Genomic DNA, 26,528 nt, shown 5'->3' with positions numbered 1-26,528 from the left:
AAGGAAAAAAAGAAGTGACCAGAGTTCCCCCCCACCCCCAGAGATATAGCGGACCCCTCCTAAGCCTGAAAATCAGACTAGAAGTAGTCTATTCCATCCATAGGGAAGATGGGCCCCAGGAACAGATGGCCTCAATGTCTTAAACTAAAGGGCACTGAAAAGGTTGGTCTGTTCCAAAATCTCTTGCACCACCTTGCCAATTCAAACAAAACTGAACTGTGTAAATTGGTTTCCTTTATTAAGAAGAGTAATCTTCAGAAATCCTTTTAAAACAGAAAATATCCCCCTAAAAGTAATACATTAATTAAGTCTTAACAGTTTTTAATATCACAGTAGCCACTGATTTACCACATTGTTTTCCAACTAACCAATCTAGGAAGTTTTTACTGGGGAAAAGTTCAAAACAACTGTCCCAAGGGCAGGCACTATCTTTCTTACACACTGTTGTATCTCTGGAGTTGGAACAAAGTAGGTCTTAAATAAATAGTTCCAAATGAATGAATCAAACATTCAGCTTGGTCAGATGAGACCTAAGTAGGCTCAGGACAGCAATGCCTTCCTTGAGTGTGAATGAGTAATTGGGAAGATGTGAAAGAGAAAAAGCTTTGGGATTACTTTTACTCAGCTTATGTTCTTTTTCAGTGATAAGCTGAATACTAACCAGACAAAAGCAGAATTATGATTTATTCAAAACCATTTTATAAAGATGAAAAGGAATAATATCTTACTGCAAGAAATAAAATTCCACTATTATAAAAATGTTTCCAAATGCCAGATAAAGTTCCCCTATTTTAATACATCACTGAAATCTGATGTAATAGGATCTCTGACTTTTAGAACAGTGCAACTGTAATTGTCGGGGTGGGGGGGGGCAGGGAAAGTCTTTGTAAATTGAGGAAAAATAAAGTTTGGTGGTATAAACTGTACCAGTGAGACAGAAGTAAGCTGTAATTCATATTTAGTTCTAATGCAGTAAACATGGCTTGCATCTATCACTGTATAGTATGGATACTCAGCAAGACTGGATTAAGGATAAATGAAGCTCACCACTGTAGGTTAAAATGTTTTAAAAAACCTGAAATTTAAAGAACTATAGCCTACATTTAAATCAGAAATATTCCACAGGGCTCCCCTGGTGGCACAGGGGTTAAGAATCCGCCTGCCAATGCAGGGGACACGGGTTCGAGCCCTGGTCCAGGAAGGTCCCACATGCCTCGGAGCAACTAAGCCCGTGCACCACAACTACTGAGCCTGCGCTCTAGAGCCCGCGAGCCACAACTACTGAAGCCATGTGCCACAACTACTGAAGCCCGCGCACCTAGAGCCCGTGCTCCACAAGAAGAAGCCACCGCAATGAGACGCCTGCGCACCACAACAGAGTAGCCCCCGCTCAAGGCAACCAGAGAAAGCCCGTGCACAGCAACGAAGACCCAACGCCCAACGCAGCCAAAAATAAATAAGTTTATTTTAAAAAAAGGAAAAAAGAAAAGAAATATTCCACAATCTGAGTTATGTATTATTACTGAATTTACTGATGACTGTTCCTACCAGGAAACATTCAATGGACTAAATCTGGAATAAGGTAAAACTGGGACCGCCCCCCTCCCTTCAAACAGGAATGGAGGACTTCCCTGGTGGCACAATGATTAAGAATCTGCCTGCCAGTGCAGGGGACACGGGTTCGAGCCCTGGTCCGGGAAGATCCCACATGCCGCGGAGCAACTAAGCCCGTGCACCACAACTGCTGAGCCTGTGCTCTAGAGCCCGCGAGCCACAACTACTGAGCCTGCGTGCTACAATACTGAAGCCTGCACGCCTAGAGCCCGTGCTCCGCAACAAGAGAAGCCACCACAATGAGAAGCCTGTGGACCACAACTAAGAGTAGCCCCGGCTCACTGCAACTAGAGAAAGCCTGCGTGTAACAACAAAGACCCAACGTGGCCAAAAAAAAAAAAATTTTAAAAACAAACAAACAAACAGGAATGGAACCTTGAGGTGAACAAAACTGACTCCACCTCAGAGGGAAAGCTCAGCTTATATGTTTTATAGAGACTGAGATTTCAGAAGATTTAGACCTGTCATTTTACAGAAACAAGTGGACAAAATGAATTAGTAATAATTCATTAGTAATTACTGAGTGCCATTATCATGTGCCTGACACTGTTTTAGAAACTAGATTAAAAGCAGTGAACAACACGGAAAAAATCCTTGCCTTTGTGGCGCTTACAATACAGAGTGGGAGACAGAAAATAAGCAAAATCAGTAAGTAAAATGATGATGATGTGGAGGTGGGTTGGATGAAATGAAAAAGAAAGCAACCTACATTGACTGCTAATGAAAGAATGCACACAGTACTACGAACAAAAAAAGCACGGTAGGGAGTTCCCTGGCGGTCCAGTGGTTAGGACTTGGTGCTTTCACTGCCGTGGGCCCTGGCCAGGCAACTAAGATCCCGCAAGCCACACAGTGCGGCCAAAAAAAAAAAAAAGCATGGTAGAAATGTTTTGCTTTGTCAGGACACAAACTTTTCAGTTTTCTAAGCCTTGTTTCTTTTCTAATTTCCTTGAACTCTTTTTTCTTTTTTAAAGATTTTTTTTGATGTGGACCATTTAAAAAATCTTTATTGAATTTGCTACAATATTGCTTCTGTTTTATGTTTTGGTTTTTTGGCTGAGAGGTATGTGGGATCTTAGCTCCCAGACAAGGGATTGAACCCGCACCCCCTGCATTGAAAGGTGAAGTCTTAACCAATGGACTGCCAGGGAAGTCCCTCCTTGAACTCTTAATACTCCAAAAGTTTCGAGTTAGGTATATAATAATCTGAGGTAAAGCTAGAAGATTAGGCTAGAAATCGTATTCTCAGAATAACAACAAGTTCTGTACTGAATGCCATGACTGCTTGACAGACTTCAAGCATTTTACTGAAGATCTGTCAATATGATGTAACTATTATATATACAAAAGAACGTTAATCATGTTCCCTAACAATAATTTTGTGACCTAATACTTGGATTGGATAGTGTTTTCAGGGCACAGGTTTAGGGCGTAAACAGAGTATGATGTCGCATTCCTTCCTCAGTGATTGTGAGATGCAGATATTAGCTCTCATGATTGTCAATCAAGGTTTCCCACATGTAGCAAAATAAGTTAGCATCCTCATGTTTGTTTTAATTTTAATAATTATCTTGTTTAGAATTTCAGCAAATGGAAAGAAGTTTATTTGGCTACTTGAAACCCTCACAAACTTGAACAGAGCTGACTTGTACCAAGACAATGAAAAAACTGGTCTGGAAGTAAAGAACTTAAAATGGCATGAAAACATTAAATAAAACAAAGACCAGAATCTAATAAGCCTTTAGAAACTAAGCTCCCATAAGTAAAGACTCTTCCAATTAGTCAGTATGACACAATAGTCATTAGTGTTGTCAAAGTCTGTACCTGGCAAAAGAGCAGAAAACTCCAGGGAGTTGGAAGGGTGTTAGGTTTTAAAATTACTGTACCCTGGAAAACTGCCTGATGGAATAACTCTGGATTATCTTACATCTCAGAAAACGTCCACTACCTTTCCTTTTTCAAAAGATCCCGCCCTTCACATGCACTGCAAGATATTTTCAACATTACTCAAAACAAATGTCTGTCAAAAGTCTCCCCATTATATTTTCTAGATTAGTTATTTGCTATAATGCAATTTAACGCGCACATTCATTTTCAAAAAGTCTAGTTACTCAAAAATATAGCATTATTCTAATTATTAACAAGCAAGAGTTACACATCTAATAGACTTGTCAAAAAGGGAATCAATATATGGTAAGAGGTGAAAAATGTCATAACCCCGCAACGATCATGAGAATGTTCCCAAATGTATTCAGTACTGAGCTCCTTGCTTACTCAATTTCTTCTTAAACTCTAAATATTCAGAAGTCTCCATTTAAGTATATTATCTTAAATAAGACTAGGAATTTAAGTTGGCAGTCATATTCTAAATTTCTAGACCACTCCCAAACCAAAAATTCCTATTAAAAGATGCAAAATCCGGTCTTCTCTGGTGGCGCAGTGGTTAAGAATCCGCCTGCCAATGCAGGGGACATGGGTTCGAGCGCTGGTCCGGGAAGATCCCACATGCTGCTGAGCAACTAAGCCCGTGCACCACAACTACTGAGCCTGTGCTCTAGAGCCTGCGAGCCACAACTACTGAGCCTGCATGCCACAACTACTGAAGCCTGCACGCCTAGAGCCCATGCTCTGCAACAAGAGGAGCCACTGCAACGAGAAGCCCGTGCACCACAACAAAGAGCACCCCCCGCAACTAGAGAAAGCCCACGCGCAGCAACGAAGACGCAACGCAGCCAAAAAGAAAGCAAACAAACAAACCAAAAAGATGCGAAATCCTTTCATCACACTTACTAATCGTGTGGCTTTAATCTCAGTTCCTTAATCTTAAAGTTGCTTAATATCATCTGAAAATTGAAAACTGGGATACTAAAGCACCTAACTTGAGAACTGCTGTGAGGATTAAATGAGTTAATACATGTGAAGTGCTTAGAACAGGATCTGGCACTCAATAAATCTTCAATAAATGTCCCCAAACACCATATTCTCAAAAAAGTATCTCCTGACATAGAGACTCCAGACCATATGCCTTTTTGTTTGGGGAGAGAAGAAAGGCATAGTGCCAAATCACAACCACCTTCACGTGGTATATAATAAAGAAAATCCTCATTTAGAGTTTTAGATACTTCCCCTCCAACCAGCCATAAGTAAAAGGAATTTTTTTCTTTTTTTGCGATACGCGGGCCTCTCACTGTTGTGGCCTCTCCCACTGTGGAGCACAGGCTCCGGACACGCAGGCTCAGCGGCCATGGCTCACGGGGCCAGCCGCTCCGCGGCACGTGGGATCTTCCCGAACCAGGGCACGAACCAGTGTCCCCTGCATCAGCAAGCAGACTCTCAACCACTGTGCCACCAGGGAAGCCCTAAAAGGAAGTAATTTAAAGAGCTTTTATCTACTTCAAAATTTTGGGTGATGCAACTTGTGAATCATCTAGTACAAAACAAATGCCTATGACATTCCAAGAATTGTGCAAAGTACTATGTGGATAAAGACATTTAATACAAGCCAACATATAAAAAATTCTAAGTCAATGCTGAAAGATAAGAGAGCTTTTCCTTAACAAAATGTTTCAGCAAATGATCTTTACCATCATCAAAGTATATTTTAGTTCAATGTACAACTAGCTGAACAATTGAACAACCTAGTAAAACAACAGCCCTTGGCACTATCTCTTATAGTCCTTTTCAAACCTTAGAACAAATACTAGTACTTCATGGGCTCGCTCTCTCTGACTTACTCAGAATTTCCTAAGTACGATGGAGCTTAAGGATCTGCATTACAAGTTTGCCAGTAATGAACCCTGTTTGGGAACGACAGCTTTACAGTGTTTTACTAGTTTTTGAGGGGTAGAAAAGCCGAGCTGTCCTCCAGAACTTTAGCCCTGTAAAAATTCCACAGGCGTAGAAACTGGCGCTCCTCACTCTCACTCAGCACAGGTTCTCTTTGTCCAGGAGCACAACTGACAGGTTAGTAGGGCATGGGGCAGGGCGGATCCTTTTGTGCCTGCTTTAAATACTTCCACATACTGATTTTAAAGTACAGTAACTTGAGGGAATTCCCTGGCAGTCCAGTGGTTAAAACTTGGCGCTTTCACTGCCCTGGGCCTGGATTCCATCCCTGGCCGGAGAGCTAAAATCCCACAAGCCGAGTGGCGAGTGGTGTGGCAAAAAACAAACAAACAAAAAACGTCCTTCTCTTTGCTTTGTTTCTTATTCCCCAAACCGTCTTTTAGAAAAAGGTTTAGTACTTTTTCATTTAAGTGTTTTATAACTTAATAATGAAAACACAATGTGATCTAGAAACAAGTAAGCAATAATGAATGTTATATGAGACTTCTTCCTTAAAAGAGTGAATAACTTAGAATTATGCTATACTAGAGTTACCGTTTGGTTACTACCCCCCCTCAGGAAATTCATCACTTTTAACTCAAAGGATACCTGTTAACAAGGAAAAAGCACACACATCAGTGAAGAAAGGGTGCCAGCCTACAGTAAACCACTAAGTTACTTTTTCACATACATACTATGCATATTCATACAAGGGAGGCTTGAAATATTCAGGTATAGGTTTTTCTACACTTGAATTTTCTCATGTTCACAAAACAAGAGGGAAAGACAAATTATCGTGCAAAACAGTATCAGCAACTTTCAGCCAAAGCATCAAAATAGGAAGTTAGCCAGCAGACACTTTGCAGCCAAGCTAGATCCTAAACAAAAAGTCTCTTTTGTACAAAGAAAAATGTTTTGCTTTTGTTTAAAAAAAGGCTGTAACTGGCATATTTTTTCTCCTCAATGCTTGCCCCAAAGTTCAGTGCTTAACTTCCTATTCCAGATGCCTACCGCATTACTCAAACTGAACGCAAATATTCATTACTGCAAATGTACTTCCAATTCTACATGGTGGGTAGATCCTCTCTAATCTTATTTTCACCCAATGTTTTCTAAAGAAAATTGTAGTATTTTCCAACCTCCACTTTTTATCAAAGATTTCAAAAGCAGAAACCAAATTTCAGTCTGATTTTGTGTCTGATGGAGTACACCCCCCAGATGATACTAAATTACATCACTAATAGCAATAATATGGTTAAAATAGTAATTTCTGCCTCTTCTGCTCTCATGATTTTAACATTAACCTCAAAATGACACCTCTAAAAATACCTGTAAACCCTAAAATACAACTAATATATCATCTTTACTGTAGGTAGTGGTTATGCGCATGGACGGTGGAGTCCTAGGTGTGTCACTTACTGCGTGACCTTGAGCAAGTTATTTCACCATTTTAAACCCCAGTTTCCTCAATTAGTAAAAGAGGCAGTACCTTTCCTCCATAAAATTGGCTGTGAGGATTAAATGAGATGATTCGCATAAAGTACTGAGCACAGTAAAAGCTCGGAAAAAAAAAAATTGGCCACATACCACATCTATACCTCTGTTAATATCCTTATTTAAGAGTACAGGAAAACATCATTAAAATTTACTCCCCTACTTTGAGATGCTTGGGGATTAAGCTGAAATTAAACTCTGCTTGATGAGAAAAAAGGACTCAATAAGCAAAAGACTGCAAAGCACCTACTCAGGAGCACAACTTATTTAAGAAGGAAGTGATTATTCCATTGATATTCCCATCACAAATCTATTCGTTAGTTTTCAAAAAGCTTAATTTACTAGCTTAAGTAGCTGTATACTTCAAGGTAGTACAATTTAATAAAGATTGCATAATTTCCTTTTGACAGATTTAACTGCCCTTCCTTCTCAGTCCAAATTAATGACAACTGTGGGAATTCCCTGGCAGTCCAGTGGTTAGGACTCAGCACTTTCACTGCGGTGGGCCTGGGTTCGATCCCTGGTTGGGGAATTTAAGATTCCACAAGCCGCAAGGCGTGGCAAAAAAAAAAAAAAAAAAAAAAAAAAAGGGCAACTTTTAATACATGCATCTCCTTAAAGCCCAATAATGATAAGTATATATTTCAGGATTAAAAATGTCATTGTTAAATATGACTTATTTAATTACTGCTACATATTGCTTGATACGGTTTAGATATATAAAAGTAAGGCACAATCCTCCAAGGCTAAATGGCTAAGGGATATGGAAGCCAGAGACAGATTAGTTGGGTTACTGCCAATGATGGACTCAAGATGCCTGCTGGTGACAGTCACTCTCAAAGGCCTGCAGTTGGATGGAGCTGGTCCTAGCTATTCTCTCCAGGGGTTTTAATCCAGTTAACCAAGTACACCAACAACGTCCTTTCCCTTAGTTTTATTAAGGCAGACTAGAAGCTACTAGACTTGGCTACCCTAGAACACACCTAATCACCTGCCAAGGAGTGCCCTCAGAAAACTGAACAGGCTGATCTCTAGACCTGCCAATGAAGTAGAGCAGCAACTGGGTTGCTTTTCCATTATGTTTTTTTGCAGGAGAAAATGTAAGTAACAGAGGCTACACTGGAACACCTTCAGGGATATGACTTTTTTTTTTCTTTCTTTTTTTTTTTTTGTGGTACGTGGGCCTCTCACTGTTGTGGCCTCTCCCGTTGCGGAGCACAGGCTCAGCGGCCATGGCTCACGGGCCCAAACGCTCCGTGGCATGTGGGATCTTCCTGGACCGGGGCACGAACCCGCGTCCCCTGCATCAGCAGGCGGACTCTCAACCACTGCGCCACCAGGGAAGGCCCCAGGGATATGACATTTTTAAATGCTTCTTTACAATACAATACCCTTTTAACAAGAACCCTATGCTGAATCTGCACTGGTCAAAATAATTATAAGGAAAAGGAAGAATGACAAATCTATTTTCTTTAACAAACTCTCATACTCTCTGAAACTGAAGCCTACTTAAACATTTTTAATTACAAAAATCCTCTTTATTTACCTCCATTTTACCTGAGTGTATATGTAACTTCTCCTAACAGGGATTAAAGTAATTTTTTAAACTATGACACTTATCTTTCTCAACATTCTATACATTAGGTATGTTGTGCTTAGGTTGTATTGTTACACTATTTAGAATATTAATTATTCCCTTTCTGTATGAAAAAAGTGACTATGAAGAATGTATTTTAGAAGATCTGAAATACAACAGAGAAAATACAATTATTTGTTCTATTTACACTATGATATTTTTATTGATTTACCTTCCAGAGTAAAATAAATGTAATACCTGTTTGCCTAAATTATTGAATTTCTCATGAGGAAAAAAAAGAACTCTTAGAAATATAAATCTGGTTGGGTTCCAGATGTCAAGGATCAATTTGTATGTTTGAGTTACTTTCTAACATTCACAAAATATATTTTAATGTAAACAATTTTTTTTAATTTCAAAGGCCATGATTTGACCCAGAAGATATCCAAATTCACACAATGAGGCACATTATAAAAATGCTGGGGACTCTGAATGTTATCAGTCTGAATTAAAAGCAACAAATTACCTATCATGTTTCCTAAGAAGCAGAAACTCTGAAAAACATTTACTATGTTCATTTTATCCCATTATGGTGTTTTTTTTTTTAAATTTTATTTATTTATTTATGGCTGTGTTGGGTCTTCGTTTCTGTGCGTGGGCTTTCTCTAGTTGCGGTGAGTGGGGGCCACTCTTCATCGCGGTGCGCAGGCCTCTCACTGTCGCGGCCTCTCTTGCTGTGGAGCACAAGCTCCAGACGCGCAGGCTCAGTAGTTGTGGCTCATGGGCCTAGTTGCTCCGCAGCATGTGGGATCCTCCCAGACCAGGCCTCGAACCCGTGTCCCCTGCATTGGCAGGCAGATTCTCAACCACTGCGCCACCAGGGAAGCCCCCATTATGTTTTTATTCCTATAAGGTCAAAGTCTTCCTAACAAACCAGCACCCAGACTTCGCATTCCAGCTAGGACAATAAACTCTTTGCACAAGGCTTCTTAGACCTATCTACTGAGTTTAATTACCTTTTTCCAAATAATGCTTTTCCGTTGACCTATACTCGAGGAGGAACACAACATCACAAATGAAACAGCACTTTATTATTAGTGCAAATCAAAGAAGCACACTCTCTCTTCCAGGTTCTTGGCAGTGCTTCCCCTACAAACATATAGTTAACAACTCTGATTCCCTTCCTCACTGGTTGACATTAAAAACAAACAAACAACCCCCCCCAAACACCACAACTTAATCTCTAGGAAAATAGGCCCTGCTTGCCAAAAATTCAACCGACATGTTCAATGTTCCTAGGCAATCCGGAATTGGCCTACCCCTTGGGACGAATCTCAGGTAAGTTCACACTAAAGTATTCTAGCTAGGACACTGTTCTTAGTTCAGTGGAAGCACACTTTAAAAGTTCTTCCAAATCTACTACCTATCCAAACCACTTACATAACCGCAAATCTATAGGTCAAATGCATTCTGGAGGTGGTGTGTTTTCTGACCCACAATTCTATCTACTCCAAGTTCTGTGGGCAAGTTTTTAATTTTTAAGAAATACTCAAAACTACACCTAAAGCTTATGCTATGTTAAAGAGTCCACCTAGCCTCATTCTATTTTATTAAGCTTTACGGGAAATCTATTAGAAACTGCTAAATAGAAAGCACTGGCTTGGATTTGGTTTTTATTTTAGGGGATTTGTGGGCAAAAGAAAACCTGTGCCTCGTATCCCCAGTTACAGCCTCTTTCTCAACATTTTTCTTTTATTAATGCACACACAAAAAATGACAGACTTGCCTTGTGAGGTCGAAAATAGAGATACAGGCTGAGAGGAAGAAACAAAGGAATCTGAAAGAAAATATACAGCGTGAGAATTTGACAACCTCACACAGGAATTTGAACTTTCCTTTTTTTTTTTTTTTGGCCAAGCATCTTAATTTCACTGGGTTTAAGCAAGACGAGAAAACCCAAATCTATATTTCCAATTACTGTTTTCACTCACCTGGCAGCAAAACCTTATTTCATTTTCAAGATGCATTTCTAAAAGTTAATCAATTCAATTTTTTGGTCAAATATTCTCACCTGCAAAGGAAAAAAAGAGGAACCCCTAGCATTTTTAAACAAGTATAACCTCAAGAAAGATAATGCTCGCCTGCAACTTCATGTGGGAAAGGAAAAACAGGGATCCGAGTACTAACTGAGTTTGCTTGTAACCATTTTCAACTTCATTTTGAGGAGTCAGTCACGAATATGAGTACTAAACATTATAGTTGGCAAATATGTAAAATTGACCCTGAATACTTTTTTTTTTTTTTGCGGTACGCGGGCCTCTCACCGTTGTGGCCTCTCCTGTTGAGGAGCACAGGCTCCGGACGCGCAGGCTCAGCGGCCATGGCTCACGGGCCCAGCCGCTCCGCGGCATGTGGGATCTTCCCGGACCGGGGCACGAACCCGTGTCCCCTGCATCGGCAGGCGGACTCCCAACCACTGCCCCACCAGAAAACAGGACCAACATGAGAAATCTTCCATCTCTAAAATTATATTTCTCTAAATTTGGCAACACATATCAAAATTTTAAATGCATAAACTTTCTCCACCACCTCCTGCACATATTCCTTAACTTGGCAGATATATTTGCAAATATGTACAAAAACATGTATATAAGGATATTCATAAGAGCACTGGTTATAAATACTAGGAATAATCTAAATGACCATCAATAGACATCTACTTAAATAGTTACATCCAAATAATGGAACACTTGCTGCTATGAAAAAGAATGAGGAACAGCTATATATGTTGATATATTAAATTAAAAACCAAAGTACTGGGCTCCCCTGGTGGCGCAGTGGTTGAGAGTCTGCCTGCCGATGCAGGGGACATGGGTTCATGCCCTGGTCCGGGAGGATCCCACATGCCGCAGAGTGACTGGGCCCGTGAGCCATGACCGCTGAGCCTGCGCGTCCGGAGCCTGTGCTCCGCAATGGGAGAGGCCACAACAGTGAGAGGCCCGCGTACCGCAAAAAAAAAAAAAAAAAAAAAAACCTAAAGTACTGAAGTGCATACAGTGTGCCTCCATTTGTTAACTGGCAAAAACAGGGACTTTGAGGTCTGGGGCAGGAGGGAGATTTGCTTTTCACTACAACCTTTGGCCTTAAAAGAAAAATAATCAAACAGAATATAAATTGCCATTGGTAAAATGGAAAAAAAATTAATAAAAACAGCATGTGAAAAACAAAACCCTCCAAAAGTGCCCCTAAATATACTGATCTTTATTTAACGCCTTTTTTCTTGCAATTATAAAAATGTTTTCACAAATATTAGAAATACACTTAAAATGAGGCGATTGCTTTAAAGGACTGGGCCATCACTATATCTGTAAGTACTAATCTAAATACAACACAGGGAATATAGCCTATATTTTATAGTAACTATAAATGGAGTATAACCTGTAAAAATTGTGAATCACTGCACTGTGCATCTGTAATGTACATAATATTGAACATCAACTATACTTCAGTTAAAAAAAGCAAACTATTGGGCTTCCCTGCTGGCGCAGTGGTTGGGGGTCCGCCTGCCAATGCAGGGGACGCGGGTTCGTGCCCCGGTCCGGAGGGATCCCACGTGCCGCGGAGCGGCTGGGCCCGTGAGCCGTGGCCGCTGAGTCTGTGCGTCTTGGAGCCTGTGCTCCACGGCAGGAGAGGCCGCAGCAGTGAGAGGCCCGCGTGCCGCAAAAAACAAAAAAAACAAAACAAAACAAAAAAGCAAACTATTTAGTCAACAGACATGGAGCATGTTAACACCAAGGCAGAATTTAGTGGACAAGAGCCAGTAATTCAGTAACTCAAAACCAGAATTTTAAAATTCACTACTTTTTAATTATCTTAAAATGAAGCATCACATTTACTCCTACAAATGAAAAACAATTCACCTTTCCTTGTTAAAGCAAGCATTTCTATCTATTTCTTTAATGTTTCCAGATGGGTTCATTTCTTTTCTTTTAAATTTATTTATTTATTTATGGCTGCGTTGGGTCTTCGTTGCTGTGCACGGGCTTTCTCTAGTTGCAGCGAGAGGGAGCTACTCTTTGTTATGGTGCACTAGCTTCTCACTGCAGTGGCTTCTCTTGTTGAAGAGCACGGGCTCTAGGCGCTCGGGCTTCAGTAGTTGTGGCACATGGGCTCTAGGGCGCAGGCTCCGTAGTTGTGGAGCACGGGGCTTAGTTGCTCCGCAGCATGTGGGAATCTTCCTGGACCAGGGCTCGAACCCGTCTCCCCTGCATTGGCAGGCGGATTCTTAATCACTGCACCACCAGGAAGGCCCCCAGATGGGTTCACTTCTGCATGCAATTATCTGCAACATTAAATCTCTGCCAACTGAACAAATCTGAAAATCCAAATGCTAAATAAGCCTGATGACAAAAAAGATCCTATGAACTTTTCATCTCCACCTGACACCCCTCCTAATGGAAAATTTCGACATACAAAGTTTTATGCAGTAGCATCTATTTTGATACAGAACACAGATAACCAGTAGTAGTTTGCAACAATATTGCATGAGGTCTTCTAACTTACAAAACCATGTTGTACTCATACGCCATACTTATGCTACAGGCAACTGAACCCAAAAAAGGCAGCCTTAATGCTCAAATACTATTAATTAAATCAAACACTATCTTCAAGTAGCTAGGTCTAGGCACTGTATTAGCACAGAGATGATGGCTGTGCACAAGCAACTGAAAAAGACAAACCAGCAAAACTGTATGCATTGTGGGAACGCAGCAGAGGCAGAAGAGATGTTCGTCAGGTGAACAAGACAGGGGAAGGCATTCTGGGGAGAAGGAACAACTGATCAGATTCCAAATGGCTTTAAATGTCATGTAATGAAATTTGGATATTATGTATAATGAGGCATCACCGGAGGTAAGGGATTCACAATGTCACATGTATTTTAAAGAGAACTCTGGCAGCAGGGTAGAGTATGGACTTAAATGAAAAGCTACTACATAATCTTGGCAAGACATGAGGGCTTAACTAAGGCAGTGAGGATGGGAATAAGGGGATAAATATGACAGAACAGAATGGCCTGGACTTGGTCATTGGATGTTGGAGACTGGGGAAGCAAAAATCAAAGGACTGAAGGACTACATGAAATGTCACTTGGTTGGGGAATGAAACAGAGGAGAAGGAATTCTTTATATTAATTTCCACTAAAAAATAAGTTGTCTAAGGTATATCAAAGAGGAAACTGTTTGCCAATATGAATAAGCTCAGGAGACAGGTAAGGGTTATAGATAAACATCTGGGAGTTAACATTTGGGTGAGAACTGACACCACTGGAGTGAATGAATTTGTCCAGGGAGAATCAGAGAGCTGTTAACAATGGAATCTTGAGATACACTACCAATATTTAAAGAGGAGCAAGAAAGAACTATCAGTGAAGGAGACAGAAAGGAGTCAATGTGGGGGAAAATGGTGTCACTTGGAGAAAGCTTTAGAGAACGATTAACAGAGTCAAAAGCCAATGAGTGGGGCTTCCCTGGTGGCACAGTGGTTAAGAATCGACCTCCCAATTCAGGGGACATGGGTTCAAGCCCTGGTCCGGGAAGACCCCACATGCCGCGGAGCAACTAAGCCCATGTGCCACAACACTGAGCTTGCGCTCTAGAGCCCGTGCTCTGCAACAAGAGAAGCCACAGCAATGAGAAGCCCGCATACCACAACAGAGAAGCCCCCGCTTGCTGCAACTAGAGAAAGCTCATGCACAGCAACGAAGACCCAACGCAGCCAAAAATAAAAACAAATAAATAAATGAATATATTAAAAAAAAAAAGCCAATGAGTGGTTAAGACTTTCAGATGGGTCACTGAAATTAAGTAATCAAGTAATTTAGCATTGATGACTCTATAGTTAGAGGGGTGGGGAGCGGGCCAGGCACTGAAGACTGAATGGAAGTTTAAAGTGTGTGAAGTATGATGATAAAGGGAAGGACTAAAAACTGGGCAGCAGCTAGAGGGAGAGGCAGAGTCAAGGCAAAGATTTTTAGGAATGGAAATGACAAGCGTATTTATATAGAGAAAGGAGCAAGTAGAAGGAAAAAGACTGAACATGAAAAAGAAGCAATATTTGCAGGAACAAAGTCCAGGAAGTTGCTAGAAGGTAAGGGATAAAAAAGTACGAGTGGACCTGATGAAATCTAATTCCAATAAATAATTAGATTTATTTATAAATAAAATAATAAATCTGTGCATATGTTTTATTTGTTTATTTATTTGGCTATGTCGGGTCTTAGTTGCGGCATGCAGGCTCTTCCATTGTGGCGCATAGGTGTGGGCTTAGTTGCCCCGCGGCACGTGGGATCTTAGTTCCCCAACCAGGGTTCGAACCTGCATCCCCTACATTGGAAGGCGGATTCTTAACCCCTGGACCACAAGGGAAGTCCCATAAATCTGTGCAAATATGAAGTTATAAGATTGTTCATCACAAATATTAAGGAAATTTAATAAAAATCTATTAGGGACTGGTTAAATAGGTTTTCGTATATCCATACGATGGGATACTATTCATTAAAAACTGTATTGTAGGGCTTCCCTGGTGGCGCAGTGGTTGAGAGTCCGCCTGCCGATGCATGGGACACGGGTTCATGCCCTGGTCTGGGAAGATCCCACATGCCGCGGAGCGGCTGGGCCCGTGAGCCATGGCCGCTGAGCCTGCGCGTCCGGAGCCTGTGCTCCGCAGCGGGAGGGGCCGCAGCAGTGAGAGGCCCGCGTACGGCAAAAAAAAAAAAAAAAAAAGAAAAAAAAATTATTGTTACAAAATGAAAGGATATAGTACCCACGGATGTTTAATTTTCTTTACGTTTTTGTTTCCTAAATTTTCTATTATGAACATACATTTTTCTTATACTTCCTAACACATACCTATGCTCCCCACCTACATGGAATGGGGTAGTTACTTAAAGGGAGAAAAAGGACACCTAAAATGGGATCTCTAGCAAGTCTTTCAATAAAACCATTTAGTGAATAATCTTATTAGTCTTCACACCACTGGATTTTCAATATTGATAATACTTTAAGCTGCAACAAACTGTCAAAACTAAAACTAAAAAAAAAAAAAAAATCATACTCTTTGAAAACAGCTTCATTTCACTTAGAGTCCCAGGTATCTGTGATAGACACTGAATTAAGTATTTATATACATTATAAATCAAATCCTTACAAAAACTGAAGCTTATAAGTGTCAGAATCAAGATTTAAACTTGAACTTTTCCTGAAAGCCTGTGCTTCTTCTCTATCACTCTACCAGTCAGATCACCTGGGGAAAATACACTAAATAAATCTGACTGTTTGAATTTTCTAAACTGCAGTAAAAACAGCTTCAGTGAATTGTTTATTTTGGTGATATCTGTCCTTCAACACCAGCAGAATACAGACTATTTTTTAGAGAAGTTACTCTAGGAACAACTTTGTAGAATGACTTCTACAATTTAACGCCAAAGCTTTTTCCTTTGTGTTAGTTTCTGTAGATTACTAAAGCATTTTCTAATACATAAGGAAAAATAAAGTATTTGAAATTTTATCTAAAACTAATATAATGAAAATGAGAAATTCATCAGTTCTTTTAAACATCTTTTCTCTGTAATATTAATATTCTCTCTAGGGACTTCCCTGGTGGTCCAGTGGCTAAGACTCCGCTCTCCCAATGCAGCAGGCCCGGGTTTGATCCCTGTTCAGGGAACTAGATCCCACATGCCGCAACTAAGAGTTCGCGTGCTGCAACTAAAGATCCCACATGCTGCAACTTAAAGATCCCATGTGCCGCCAACTAAGACCCGGTGCAGCCAAATAAATGAATAAATAAAATTTTAAAATTCTCTCTAATATCAAAACAAATGATTTTTATCATTTAGTTTTCCTTTTTGCTTTATAGCTGGGCCACAAAAAAATGTCAATCTTTCCACTCTTTCTCATGACCACAATTCTTGATGGCAACTCATGATCTCAGTAAAAACTGCTAAACGGAGCCAATTACTGCCCTCTCCCCCATCAGAGCTCCAGGAATAGGCAGACTGATTTTTCTCCCAAAACTTAATGCCATTTTTTTCTTTTTCTTACCTTTTTGTGCTGGCTTGGACCTCCACTGCATCACTTGGACCTACTTGCCTCTTCCAAAATAATTTCTATTTGATGATTAAGTCTTTCTCTCTCTCTCTTTTTGAAAAAAAATTATTTTAGAATAATTTTAGATTTACAGAAAAGGCAAAAAGATTGTAGAGTGTTGCTTTATATCCAGCACTGTTTCCGCCATTAACATGTTACATTAGTATTGTGGTACATTTGTCAGAGTTAATGAACTAATATTGATATATTACTAATAACTAAAGCCCACACTTCGTTGTGATTTCATTAATTTTCCCCTAATGCCCCCTTCCTGTTCTAAGATCCCATCCAGGATACCACGTCATGTTTTGTCATCACGTCTCTTGAGCTTCCTGTGGGCTACGACAATTTCTCAGACTTTCCTTACTTTTGATGATCTGGACAATTTTGAGCAGTACTGCTCAGATATTTTACAGAATGCCCCTCAATTTGGATTTGTCTGATGTTTTTCTCATGGTTAGACTGGAGTTACGAGTTTTAGGGAGGATTACCACTGAAGTGGTAACCCTTCACTGAGATGAAGGGCCATCCTTGTCATACCATATCAAGGGTTCATACTATTAATATGACTTACCACTGATGACATTAACCTTGATCCCCTGGCTGAGGTAGAGTTTGCCAAGTTTCTCCACGGTAGTACTTCTCCCCACCCTTCTACACTGTGCCCTTTGGAAGCAAGTTACTAAGCACTTTCCAAACTTAAGGCATGGGGAGAATCTACATAAACTGGCAGGCTAATTTTTAATTTACTAGAGCTAATATAACTACGGTAAATAGACCAATTAGTAATGTTTTGGTCCTCTGGAACCAATAAACCTAGATAAGATCTAATATCTAGTTAAATAAATTCAATTTATTTGCTATTGGAAATAAATTCCAACCTGACTGGAAGCACCTTACGGCTAAGGGCCACCTTACATGTCCCTGTATCTTTCATAAGGCACAGAATATGATGGTCAGCATATAGTAGAAGGCACAGAATATGGAGGCCTGAACATTATAGAGCCTTAATAAATGTTTGGTGAAAACTAAATAGTAGGGCTTCCCTGGTGGCGCAGTGGTTGAGAGTCCGCCTGCAGATGCAGGGGACACGGGTTCGTGCCCTGGTCCGGGAAGATCCCACATGCTGCAGAGCAGCTGGGCCCGTGAGCCATGGCAGCTGAGCTTGCGCGTCTGGAGCCTGTACTCCCCAACGGGAGAGGCCACAACAATGAGAGGCCCGCATACCGCAAAAAAAAAAACAAAAAACAAAAAACTAAATAGTAAAAGTTTAAATTGTTATTTCAAAAACAGACTTTGAGTAGTTACTGGATATTAGTCCTACTAATGTAGTAATGTAGTTCCCTCTGGTATAAGTCAAGATGCTCACTCTGTTACAACACTAAAGAGTTGGAAAGCTTTCTTTGTACGTTTGTGGAGTAAATGCACATGCAATCTAAGAGGAAAAGTACGCAGAACCCTTGTCGCACAAGAAACATTAGAAAGCCTGACAGAAAGAAACAAATTGGACTGTATAAAAGTAAATTGGTTACAAATATTTTAATAACCCAACTTCTAAAGTAGTGCTACATTTACTGTTGTTAGGAATATCTTACCCTTCTCCAAATAATGTTTGAAACGTATCAGATCAAAATCTCAGATTCTGTTAGGAGTAAGATGGAAATCAAACTTATTCTAACATATTTTAAAATTCTGACACATCAGACTAGCCTACCATTGAGTCCTTATTGGAAGTGAGTCTCTTTCTAATACACAAAATGTGGCATTCAAGTGGTTATAATTTTCTGGATTAAAGCCATTAGTGGACTTAATACCTAGAGTCCAGAAGTAAGGACAGTAATGTACGATATATTTGGATATAGTTTTATGTGCTTACATGAAAATTCTCTCCTCAGCACCTAAATGAATATATCAATTTTCATATGTGTAAGTTTTTGCAACGCTTATAATTTGACTTTTAAAAACTAAATTTTCTTTACCTGAGGTTTATGAGTAGATTTCATAGTAGTTCATAAATCTGTGAAAGTTCACGCAATACTTCATTTATATGCATATTTTTCTGGGAATAGGGTTTTTCCAACTATCTATCCATTCCATAAATTTACTGAACATCTATTATGAGCCCAGGATTAGTTTTAGTTGCTGGACAAAAACAATAAGGTCTCTGCTCTCTTTCAAAAACATCTGAGGGTCTGCTTTGTGCCAGGTTCTGTTCAGGCATTAGAGATAGAGCAGTGAATAAAGCAGCAAAAATCTCCACTCTGATGGAACTTATATTCTACCGTGGCAGACAGACAATATACAAAATAAATAAGTCAAATACTGTAAGACAGATTATGACAAGTGGTAAGAAAAATAAAGCAGGAAAGGCCTATAAGGTGTTTTTGCTCTTGTGCAAGTTAGATCAGGTGGCCAGGAAAAGACCTAAAGGAGGTGAGAGAGTGAAGAGCTGCGAGAATGTATGAGGGAAGAGCATTCTAGGCACAGTGAACAGCAAATAAGACTGCGGTAGAAAGCTACTCCTGGTGTGAAGAACAGCAAGATCAGTGTGGCTAAAGCTGGCTGAGCAAGGGGGAGGCTGGGACCAGATATTATAGGGCTTCATAAGCCTTCGAAGGACTTCAGCATTTAATCTGAGTGGGATCAGAAGCTACTGGAGCATTTGCCAATGAGTGAAATAATCTGACTTACATTTTTCGCAGGCTTACACCAGCTGCTGTGCAGAGAAAAGACTGAAGAGAGCCAAGGGAGAAAGTCTGGAGACCACTTAGGAGGCAACTGCAGTGATCCAGGAGAGCTATGATAACAGTCTGGACCAGGGTGGTAGCAATGGAACCTGAGAAAACTAGTAGTCACTGAATATATTCTGAAGGTAGAATCAATAGGATTTGCTAATTGTTGTATGAAGGAAAGAGAGGAATCAAGGGCATTTAAAATGAGGAAGAGGGCTTCCCTGGTGGCGCAGTGGTTAAGAATCCGCCTGCCAATGCAGGGTACATGGGTTTGAGCCCTGGTCCAGGAAGATCCCACATGCCGCGGAGCAACTAAGCCCGTGCACCACAACTACTGAGCCTGCGAGCCACAACTACTGAGCCCGTGTGCCACAACTACTGAAGCCCACGTGCCTAGTGCCTAGAGCTCCGCAATGAGAGAACCCACTGCAATGCGAAGCCCACACACCGCAACGAAGAGTAGCCCCTGCTCGCCACAGCTAGAGAAAGCCCGCACAGAGCAAAGAAGACCCAACGCAGCCAAAAATAAATAAATAAATAAATAAATTTTAATAAAATAAAATGAGGAAGAGAAGTAACCACTGGATTTAACAATGTGGAAAATAACTGGTGAACGTGACAAGAGATATTTCTGTGGAACGGTGGAGCAAAAAGGCACCCGGCTTAGGAACCATGGGACCAGAAGTGACAGTTTCTAAGTTACTGGACTCAGTTAACCAATAACTGAATTCAAGAGGGTGACTGAACCGTCTTTATCGCATGTTGTTTCAAATTTCAAAGAGAGGCAGTGTACATATTTGAAAGAACTGAGTTGGTCCTCTATCCCTGTTTTATCCTATCTTCAACTTCACGGACACAAACCTTTGGGCATATCACTTAATTTCTCTGATTCCTCATCTGTAAAGTGAGATTTATTTCACTACCCACTTCACACATAAAAAATATAAGTCTTTCTCCTATTGAATACAGCCTCTTAGAGAGATGTTGTACGCACAGCACCTAACAAAGAGCTTTAATGTATGCTCAAACATTTGTTGAATTAAGTTAATGTATGGGCACAAATTAAACCATAAAGCAATACACAAAGGTAAGATATAAAAAATCAAATATTTCCACCTTTATGTAAAAAGAAGACAATGCTCACTGCTGAAATGCCTTCAGGTGGCTCTGTATTAGTTTTGCTAAAAATGTTTTTCAGAATACCCTTCAATAGACCCTCAAGGGCAAACTGCCAGTGAGGAACAAGTCAAACAGCTCCTTCTGCCACCCCCCCCACCCCCGCAACCCGCCTCCCCACTAGGTTATGATGATGTGCTTACAGGCAAAACTCAACCAGTAGATTGGAAAAAACAGATACGAATATTTCTTTGAAATTTAAAGAGACCATCACAAGAGGAGGCTAACTGGTAACAATTACCACCACCACCCCCCCAAAACGTAAAACAGAAATGCAAATCCTATACAGTATTTAACGGGATTCTCTCTGGGAATTCTCTGGCGGTCCAGTGGTTAGGACTCGGCGCTTTCACTGCCGTGGCCCGGGTTCAGTCCCTTGTCGGGGAACTAAGATCCCACAAGCCATGCAGTGCAGCCTCCCCTGACCCCGTCAAAAAAAAAAATAAATAAGTAAACAGATTCTCTCTGAAATTGCAGTATTACAGAGTCACATGTCATACTCTAATAACAGATGTTACTAGTCAGATATGCAGTAAAAGACTTCAGCGATGTGATCACAACAATACTGATTACAGCTAAACCTATGCAGCGTACGTACTTTTTCAAAACACCTATAACATACCCGATGATCCAAATTAATTCTAGAGTAGTTGCTATGAATAAACAGAATGAAAGCTGTCAGTCTCCTGCACAACTCCTGAATGACTTAAATGATACGAACATAGTATCGACTTGGTAGCTTTTATTTTAAAAGTTTTACTATGAAATTTATATATTTTTCACAAGTCTGTACAGTTTAGGAGGCAGTTATAAATTCATCATTAACAATAAAGTTGAACACAAACTATAAGCTAGGTACACGCAACAAATATGCATAGCTAACCATTTATTTGGAGCTTTTGTTAATTCTGCTCAGAATTACAAAAGTGGTAAATTCTAGGTTTATGGCTAGTCTAAAGAGAAGTGCCCTTCTAAAGAACAAACAACCTCTTGGCTCACACAAAACTGGAAACCTTAACTTTCCCCTGGCCCTTCAATGGCACATCACCAATTCCTTCACTACCAAGCTTTGTTTACAAATGTTTGTAACCTGCACGGGATTAAACAGCTGCCTCCTATATCAGGACCAGTATATAATTTCCTCACCACAGAATACAATAAACGCAATAATATTAGTTTTATTTTGTTTTCAGACCATCACTAAAATAATAAAAATAAAAACACTGATGCTCTTACCAGCTACTACATAAACAATTCCCAAGAGATTTCAACTTAAGGAAGGTGTGTTAAATATATGTAGACTGGTTTGTTTGATCATGGTCGTTAAACTACTTGTGAATTGACTCTAAAAGAAAACAGCATTAAAAGAAATCTTCTATTCCTGGGGAATAAAAACCACCTTAGTCAACAGGCATTTGTGAACCATATTGACATGACCATTCATTCTTGCTGTCTCCTGTACTCTTGCTTCCACTGATAGGAGTTTCACAATGTATCATGCCTTATGGTCAGAATGCTGCACAAAGTATTTAAGCATACTGATGCCAAGCGATCTATGAAACATCCTGGCTCCCCCTCAACTTCTTTAACAGATCAGGTGAGTGAAAGGAGTGGCAGCTCTTATTAATATGAGGGGTCAAAAGCTGAAACAACTGACTCGCTTTCAGAAAGCAGAAAAAGATATAAGAGCATCCTTTAACTGGGAGGAAGATTAAATGATTTCTCACTTGTAATTCAACTGTTTTTTGTATCTATGTGTTTCAAACCTGTAAATAGATGTATCAAGTACTAGGTATCGTTATTCAATCAAAGTTAGGATCTAAGGGCAGCAAAGCAAATTTGTCTAGGTCACGTTCCTGAGGCTTAGGATGTACACAAGGTCACACAATTAATGAGAGAGACAGGATTGAAATCTAGGTGTCTCTGGGGCTCAAGTCTGTGTGTTTATCACCATGTTATACTGTCACTGCTAATGGGACATGAATACAATGCAGATGTCAGCGTTGAACGGTGGTCAGAGTTCTTTTTTACGTAAGAGTTAAGACTGAAAATACAAGTTACATAATCATATGATTGACTGACGTGTTAGAACAAAGCGTAAAAATGATGCCTTAAAAAGTACACAGAACAACTTAGTTTCACGAGTGAAAAAGAAGTATTTAAAGCATTAAAATATTTTTTAGTTGTCCAAGCTGTTTTTGCTTTAAGCTAACTTCCACAAACAGACACAAGAAATGTAGCTTTATTTTGGCACCATGATTTTCAGAGCAGTAATAAAGAATAGTCTCCAAGCAAGTTATAGAATTTCAAAGGCTATAGACAACAAGCTATTAAAGCACTTTGAAACATCAGACAATAGACAGGTATCTATACTTGATGTCTAATAAGGCAACCCTCATCCTGAAAAGAGCACTAATTATTTCCGTATTTTCTACCTCAACCTCAAATTTCTGCCTTTGAAATCCTCACTTTCCTTCAAAGGCAGAAATCTGGGAAGCCAATCCCGGCCCCGACCCTCTCCAAGCGTACATCACTGCCAGCTGCACTAACACCCGACGCACTGGAAGAGAGAGTGCTATTGCTGATCACCTTTAGGTAGGAACTAAATTTCTAAAATTTGGACAGGTCAGTCAAGACACAATTGTCTCCTGCAGGCACCAAGTGACCACTTCCTCTTCTTTTTTTTATTTTTTGAAAATCTCTAAAACCAAGAGGAGCTTGGTGAATGAAAGTGAAGCTAAAGCTTGACATCAACACTTACAGATTTTTAAAACAAGGTAAATTTTTTTTTTTTTTTTTTGCGGTACGCGGGCCTCTCACTGTTGTGGCCTCTCCCGTTGCGGAGCACAGGCTCCGGACGCGCAGGCTCAGTGGCCATGGCTCACGGGCCCAGCCGCTCTGCGGCATATGGGATCTTCCCGGACCAGGGCACGAACCCGTGTCCCCTGCATCGGCAGGCGGACTCTCAACTACTGTGCCACCAGGGAAGCCCAAGAATCCATTTTAAATGAGTCAAATTTTGGAATAACAGACTTCATCTTATTTTCATGGTGCAAAAGCTTGAGACATTTCCTCAGAGATGGAGAAAGCATTCTGTAAGGAGGAAGAGCTTCTGCAATGAAATGATGACTATACACTGCAGTGTCTCAAGCTAAACTTTTCCAGTACTGACCTGACAAATGAGGATCTTGCACTGAACCCACTAAAACTGTATTAATGATTTTTACACAATATTAATACATATTTGCAATGGGTAAGACTTTAAGGTGGAGAGAGTATCTAATTTATTTTTCAACTGTATCAAAAATTTAAAACCAAGAGAAATCAAAAGGTATGCACAAAAGGGCCAACAACCAAAGAGTAACCAATGACAAGTGATTAGAGCCAAAACACCAAGTTGCTAAATATATAAGGAAGCTGCTGTTCATCTGGACCTTTGCCCAGAACACAAAAATTTGGAGGAGAAGCAGTGGTAGTTTAAAGGGGACAAGGGTTCTAAATTTGCTGCTTCATTCATTTATCTGGACATGTAATCTTGGCCTTGCAGAAGCTTCCTCTGATACTGTTTCTACTGAAATGGCCATAACCACACTGGAAAATCCAAATGAGTACCAAAGCTCTTACGTGGAAATCCACTGTTCGAAAAACACGTAGAGAATATATTTAGAGCTAAGATCAGTTTTGTTCTTTAGAACAATCAACCCAAGATTCTGGTAAAGGAGACGTTGAAGCATTTTAAAACGTCTCAAAATCCTTTAAGGTAACTAAATAAACAGCAAAATTATCTGTACTCTGCCAAGCTTATGGCCCTTCTTTTGACAAAATGCTTTTTTTTTTTCTTTTTCTTGGAAGACTGAGTTCCTTTAAGAATCACCACCTGCTCATGGTGCTTTTTTTTTCCCCCCCTCAAGAAGGCATCTGCACTGCAGATCTCTGCACGAGGGGAGCTTGCCAGCCAGCTCCCACCACCAGGCAGACGCGTTATACAATGGAAACTGAAAGCGGCCTGCAGCTTCCCTCCTAGTCTTTCACAGAGATGGGAGGAGAAGGGGGTTCAACCAGCCCCTGCTTTGTCTGACTTTTCTCCCCCTCCCCCCTGTCTGCGGGAAACACCCCCTTTTGTTATACTTCGATCAATAATAGCCGACAAAAAGCATGAAATTAAAATATGTTGATGGCTTGGCATGACTCTACCTATTATCTTCTAGAATATAAGCAGCTACCCTCGTGTCCCCACCCCCACGCCGCGCCAGTGAAGAGCAGGCTGTGTTGCAGATGCAGCCACGGATCCATCTTGGACCATCAGCAGCTCCCTCCCAAATCTTCCCTGAGCTGTTCTCATCACGCCTCCTTCTACCTCGGAGCCTCAGAAAAATCGGGCATTCGGTGTCTGGCCACAAAAAATTAACAGCAGATGAAAACAGTATAGAAAACGGCCTCAGTGTTTCCATTAAACTTCCTCATCTTTCCCACGGGCAACCAAAAAAACCCATGATTTTTGGAAGACTACGAATGGCTGATTATGTCAACACCTGTTTACAAAAACTGCAATGCAACCCAACCCTTTCACCACCATCCCCTCAAAATCGTAAGGAGTCATTTCTCCTACAACCAACCTGCCCCAGTCCGCTCAATCTCTCTAATCCTCCACTAAATCACCCTGGTTCAGAGGACGGCTCCCCCCGAACCCGTGTCTTTTCCCACCTGCCCAGTCTCGGCGTTAACGCCCACTCTCCAGAGTATCTCCCCTCCCCCAACCTGTTTTCCTCACACCCCGTTATTCCCTCACCGCCTGCAAGACCTGACGCTCCCCTCCCCCTTACCCCATTTTCCAGACGCTCCTTCCCGGGGGCTGAAGCCTCCAGTACGCAAGAGTGATCTGCAGTCCCTGACCCCGAAGGCACCCCCCCTCCCGAGGTCGGGGTCCCCCGGCGCGCCTCACCAGCACAGGAGGAGCCGCAGCTCTTCGCCCCCAGGGCGGGGCAGGCTCCCGGGCTCCCGCCGCCGCCGCCGGGCGCAGAGGACTCGGCCACGGAGGATGACGAGGAGACGGATGGGGACTGAGTGGCCGCCGACGGCTCCGCCATGGCTGCGCAAGCAAAGGCGGGAGAGGGGTGAATAGCGATGTGGGACGGGAGAGAGGGAGGGAAAAGAAAATAATCGGGCGGCTGGCTCTCCGAAGTCGCCTCGCCTCTCCTTGCTCCGAGGACAGAGTCCGACAGACAGACTGCCTTAGCCGAGCGCCGCGAGAGGGCGGAAGCGCGAGCGCGCAGGCGCACAATGGGCCCTCGGGCTGGTGGCGCGGGCGGGAGGCGGTCAAGTTGAGGCGCCCAGCGACGCAGGGCGCAGGCGCAAGAACTGTCCCTCCGCGCTCTAACAGGGAAGGAGGGGCAAAATTGGCTTCGCCCAGCGCCCGGGCCAGTGGCTGGGGTGGGCCGCGCCCCGCGGGGACCAGGCGCAAGGGGCGTGGCCAAGCATCAAGCCCCGCCCACCACTGCGGCCGAAGTGGGAGGGGGGCCTGCGGCTTACTGTTGCTTCACGGCTCGTTTTGTGAATGTTTTAGCGTAGGCTAATTATGTGTTTTAACGATAGGAGTTTCTTTTTGCTTCCATTAGTGGAGAATATCTTTCCCACAGATTCCAGAGCCGATGTCTTTTGTCTGATGCGTTCCCGCTCTTAACTCCAATGGTGAAAACCACAGTTTTCTGCAGGCCCACTCTGCAAGGTGCTTTATGAATTTTTCTGGATGTGTCGTAACAGCTCATCACCATGAGGCAGAGATGGCACGATCTCCCATTTGGTAGGTGGAGAAAGATGCTGTACAGAGTGAAAAACTATTACTTATTCCAGTCACATTGCAATGCAGCCGCAGAACCTGCTTCATGTTCTTACCTCGTTACTGCTCCGAAAGAGGCATCCACCTTGGGCCTCAAGGTTGTCCTTTCCTCTAAATAGAGAGGACAC

At 41.4% G+C, this 26,528-nt stretch overlaps 1 protein-coding gene across 2 annotated transcripts in view; it reads right to left on the bottom strand.

The window, feature by feature from the left end:
- The window catches only part of RTN3 (reticulon 3), a 58,018-nt gene extending 32,208 nt beyond the window's left edge, over positions 1 to 25,810 (bottom strand). Inside the window, exon 1 of one of the 2 annotated variants that reach the window (XM_029207109.1) lies at positions 25,507 to 25,810. In XM_029207109.1, the coding sequence (XP_029062942.1) occupies positions 25,507 to 25,651 (145 nt within the window). In that variant the 5' untranslated portion in view covers positions 25,652 to 25,810. The remainder of the gene's footprint in view (positions 1 to 25,506) is intronic. The other variant, XM_029207110.1, reaches the window with a different exon arrangement.
- Between the last annotated feature and the right edge of the window lie 718 nt (positions 25,811 to 26,528).

Source organism: Monodon monoceros, unplaced genomic scaffold (assembly GCF_005190385.1).
Source record: "Monodon monoceros isolate NGI ecotype Baffin Bay Population unplaced genomic scaffold, NGI_Narwhal_1 Super_Scaffold_7, whole genome shotgun sequence".
Lineage (NCBI taxonomy): Eukaryota > Metazoa > Chordata > Mammalia > Artiodactyla > Monodontidae > Monodon > Monodon monoceros.
The sequence above is the reverse complement of the archived record's forward strand: the minus strand, read 5'-3'. Positions and strand labels throughout refer to the sequence as shown.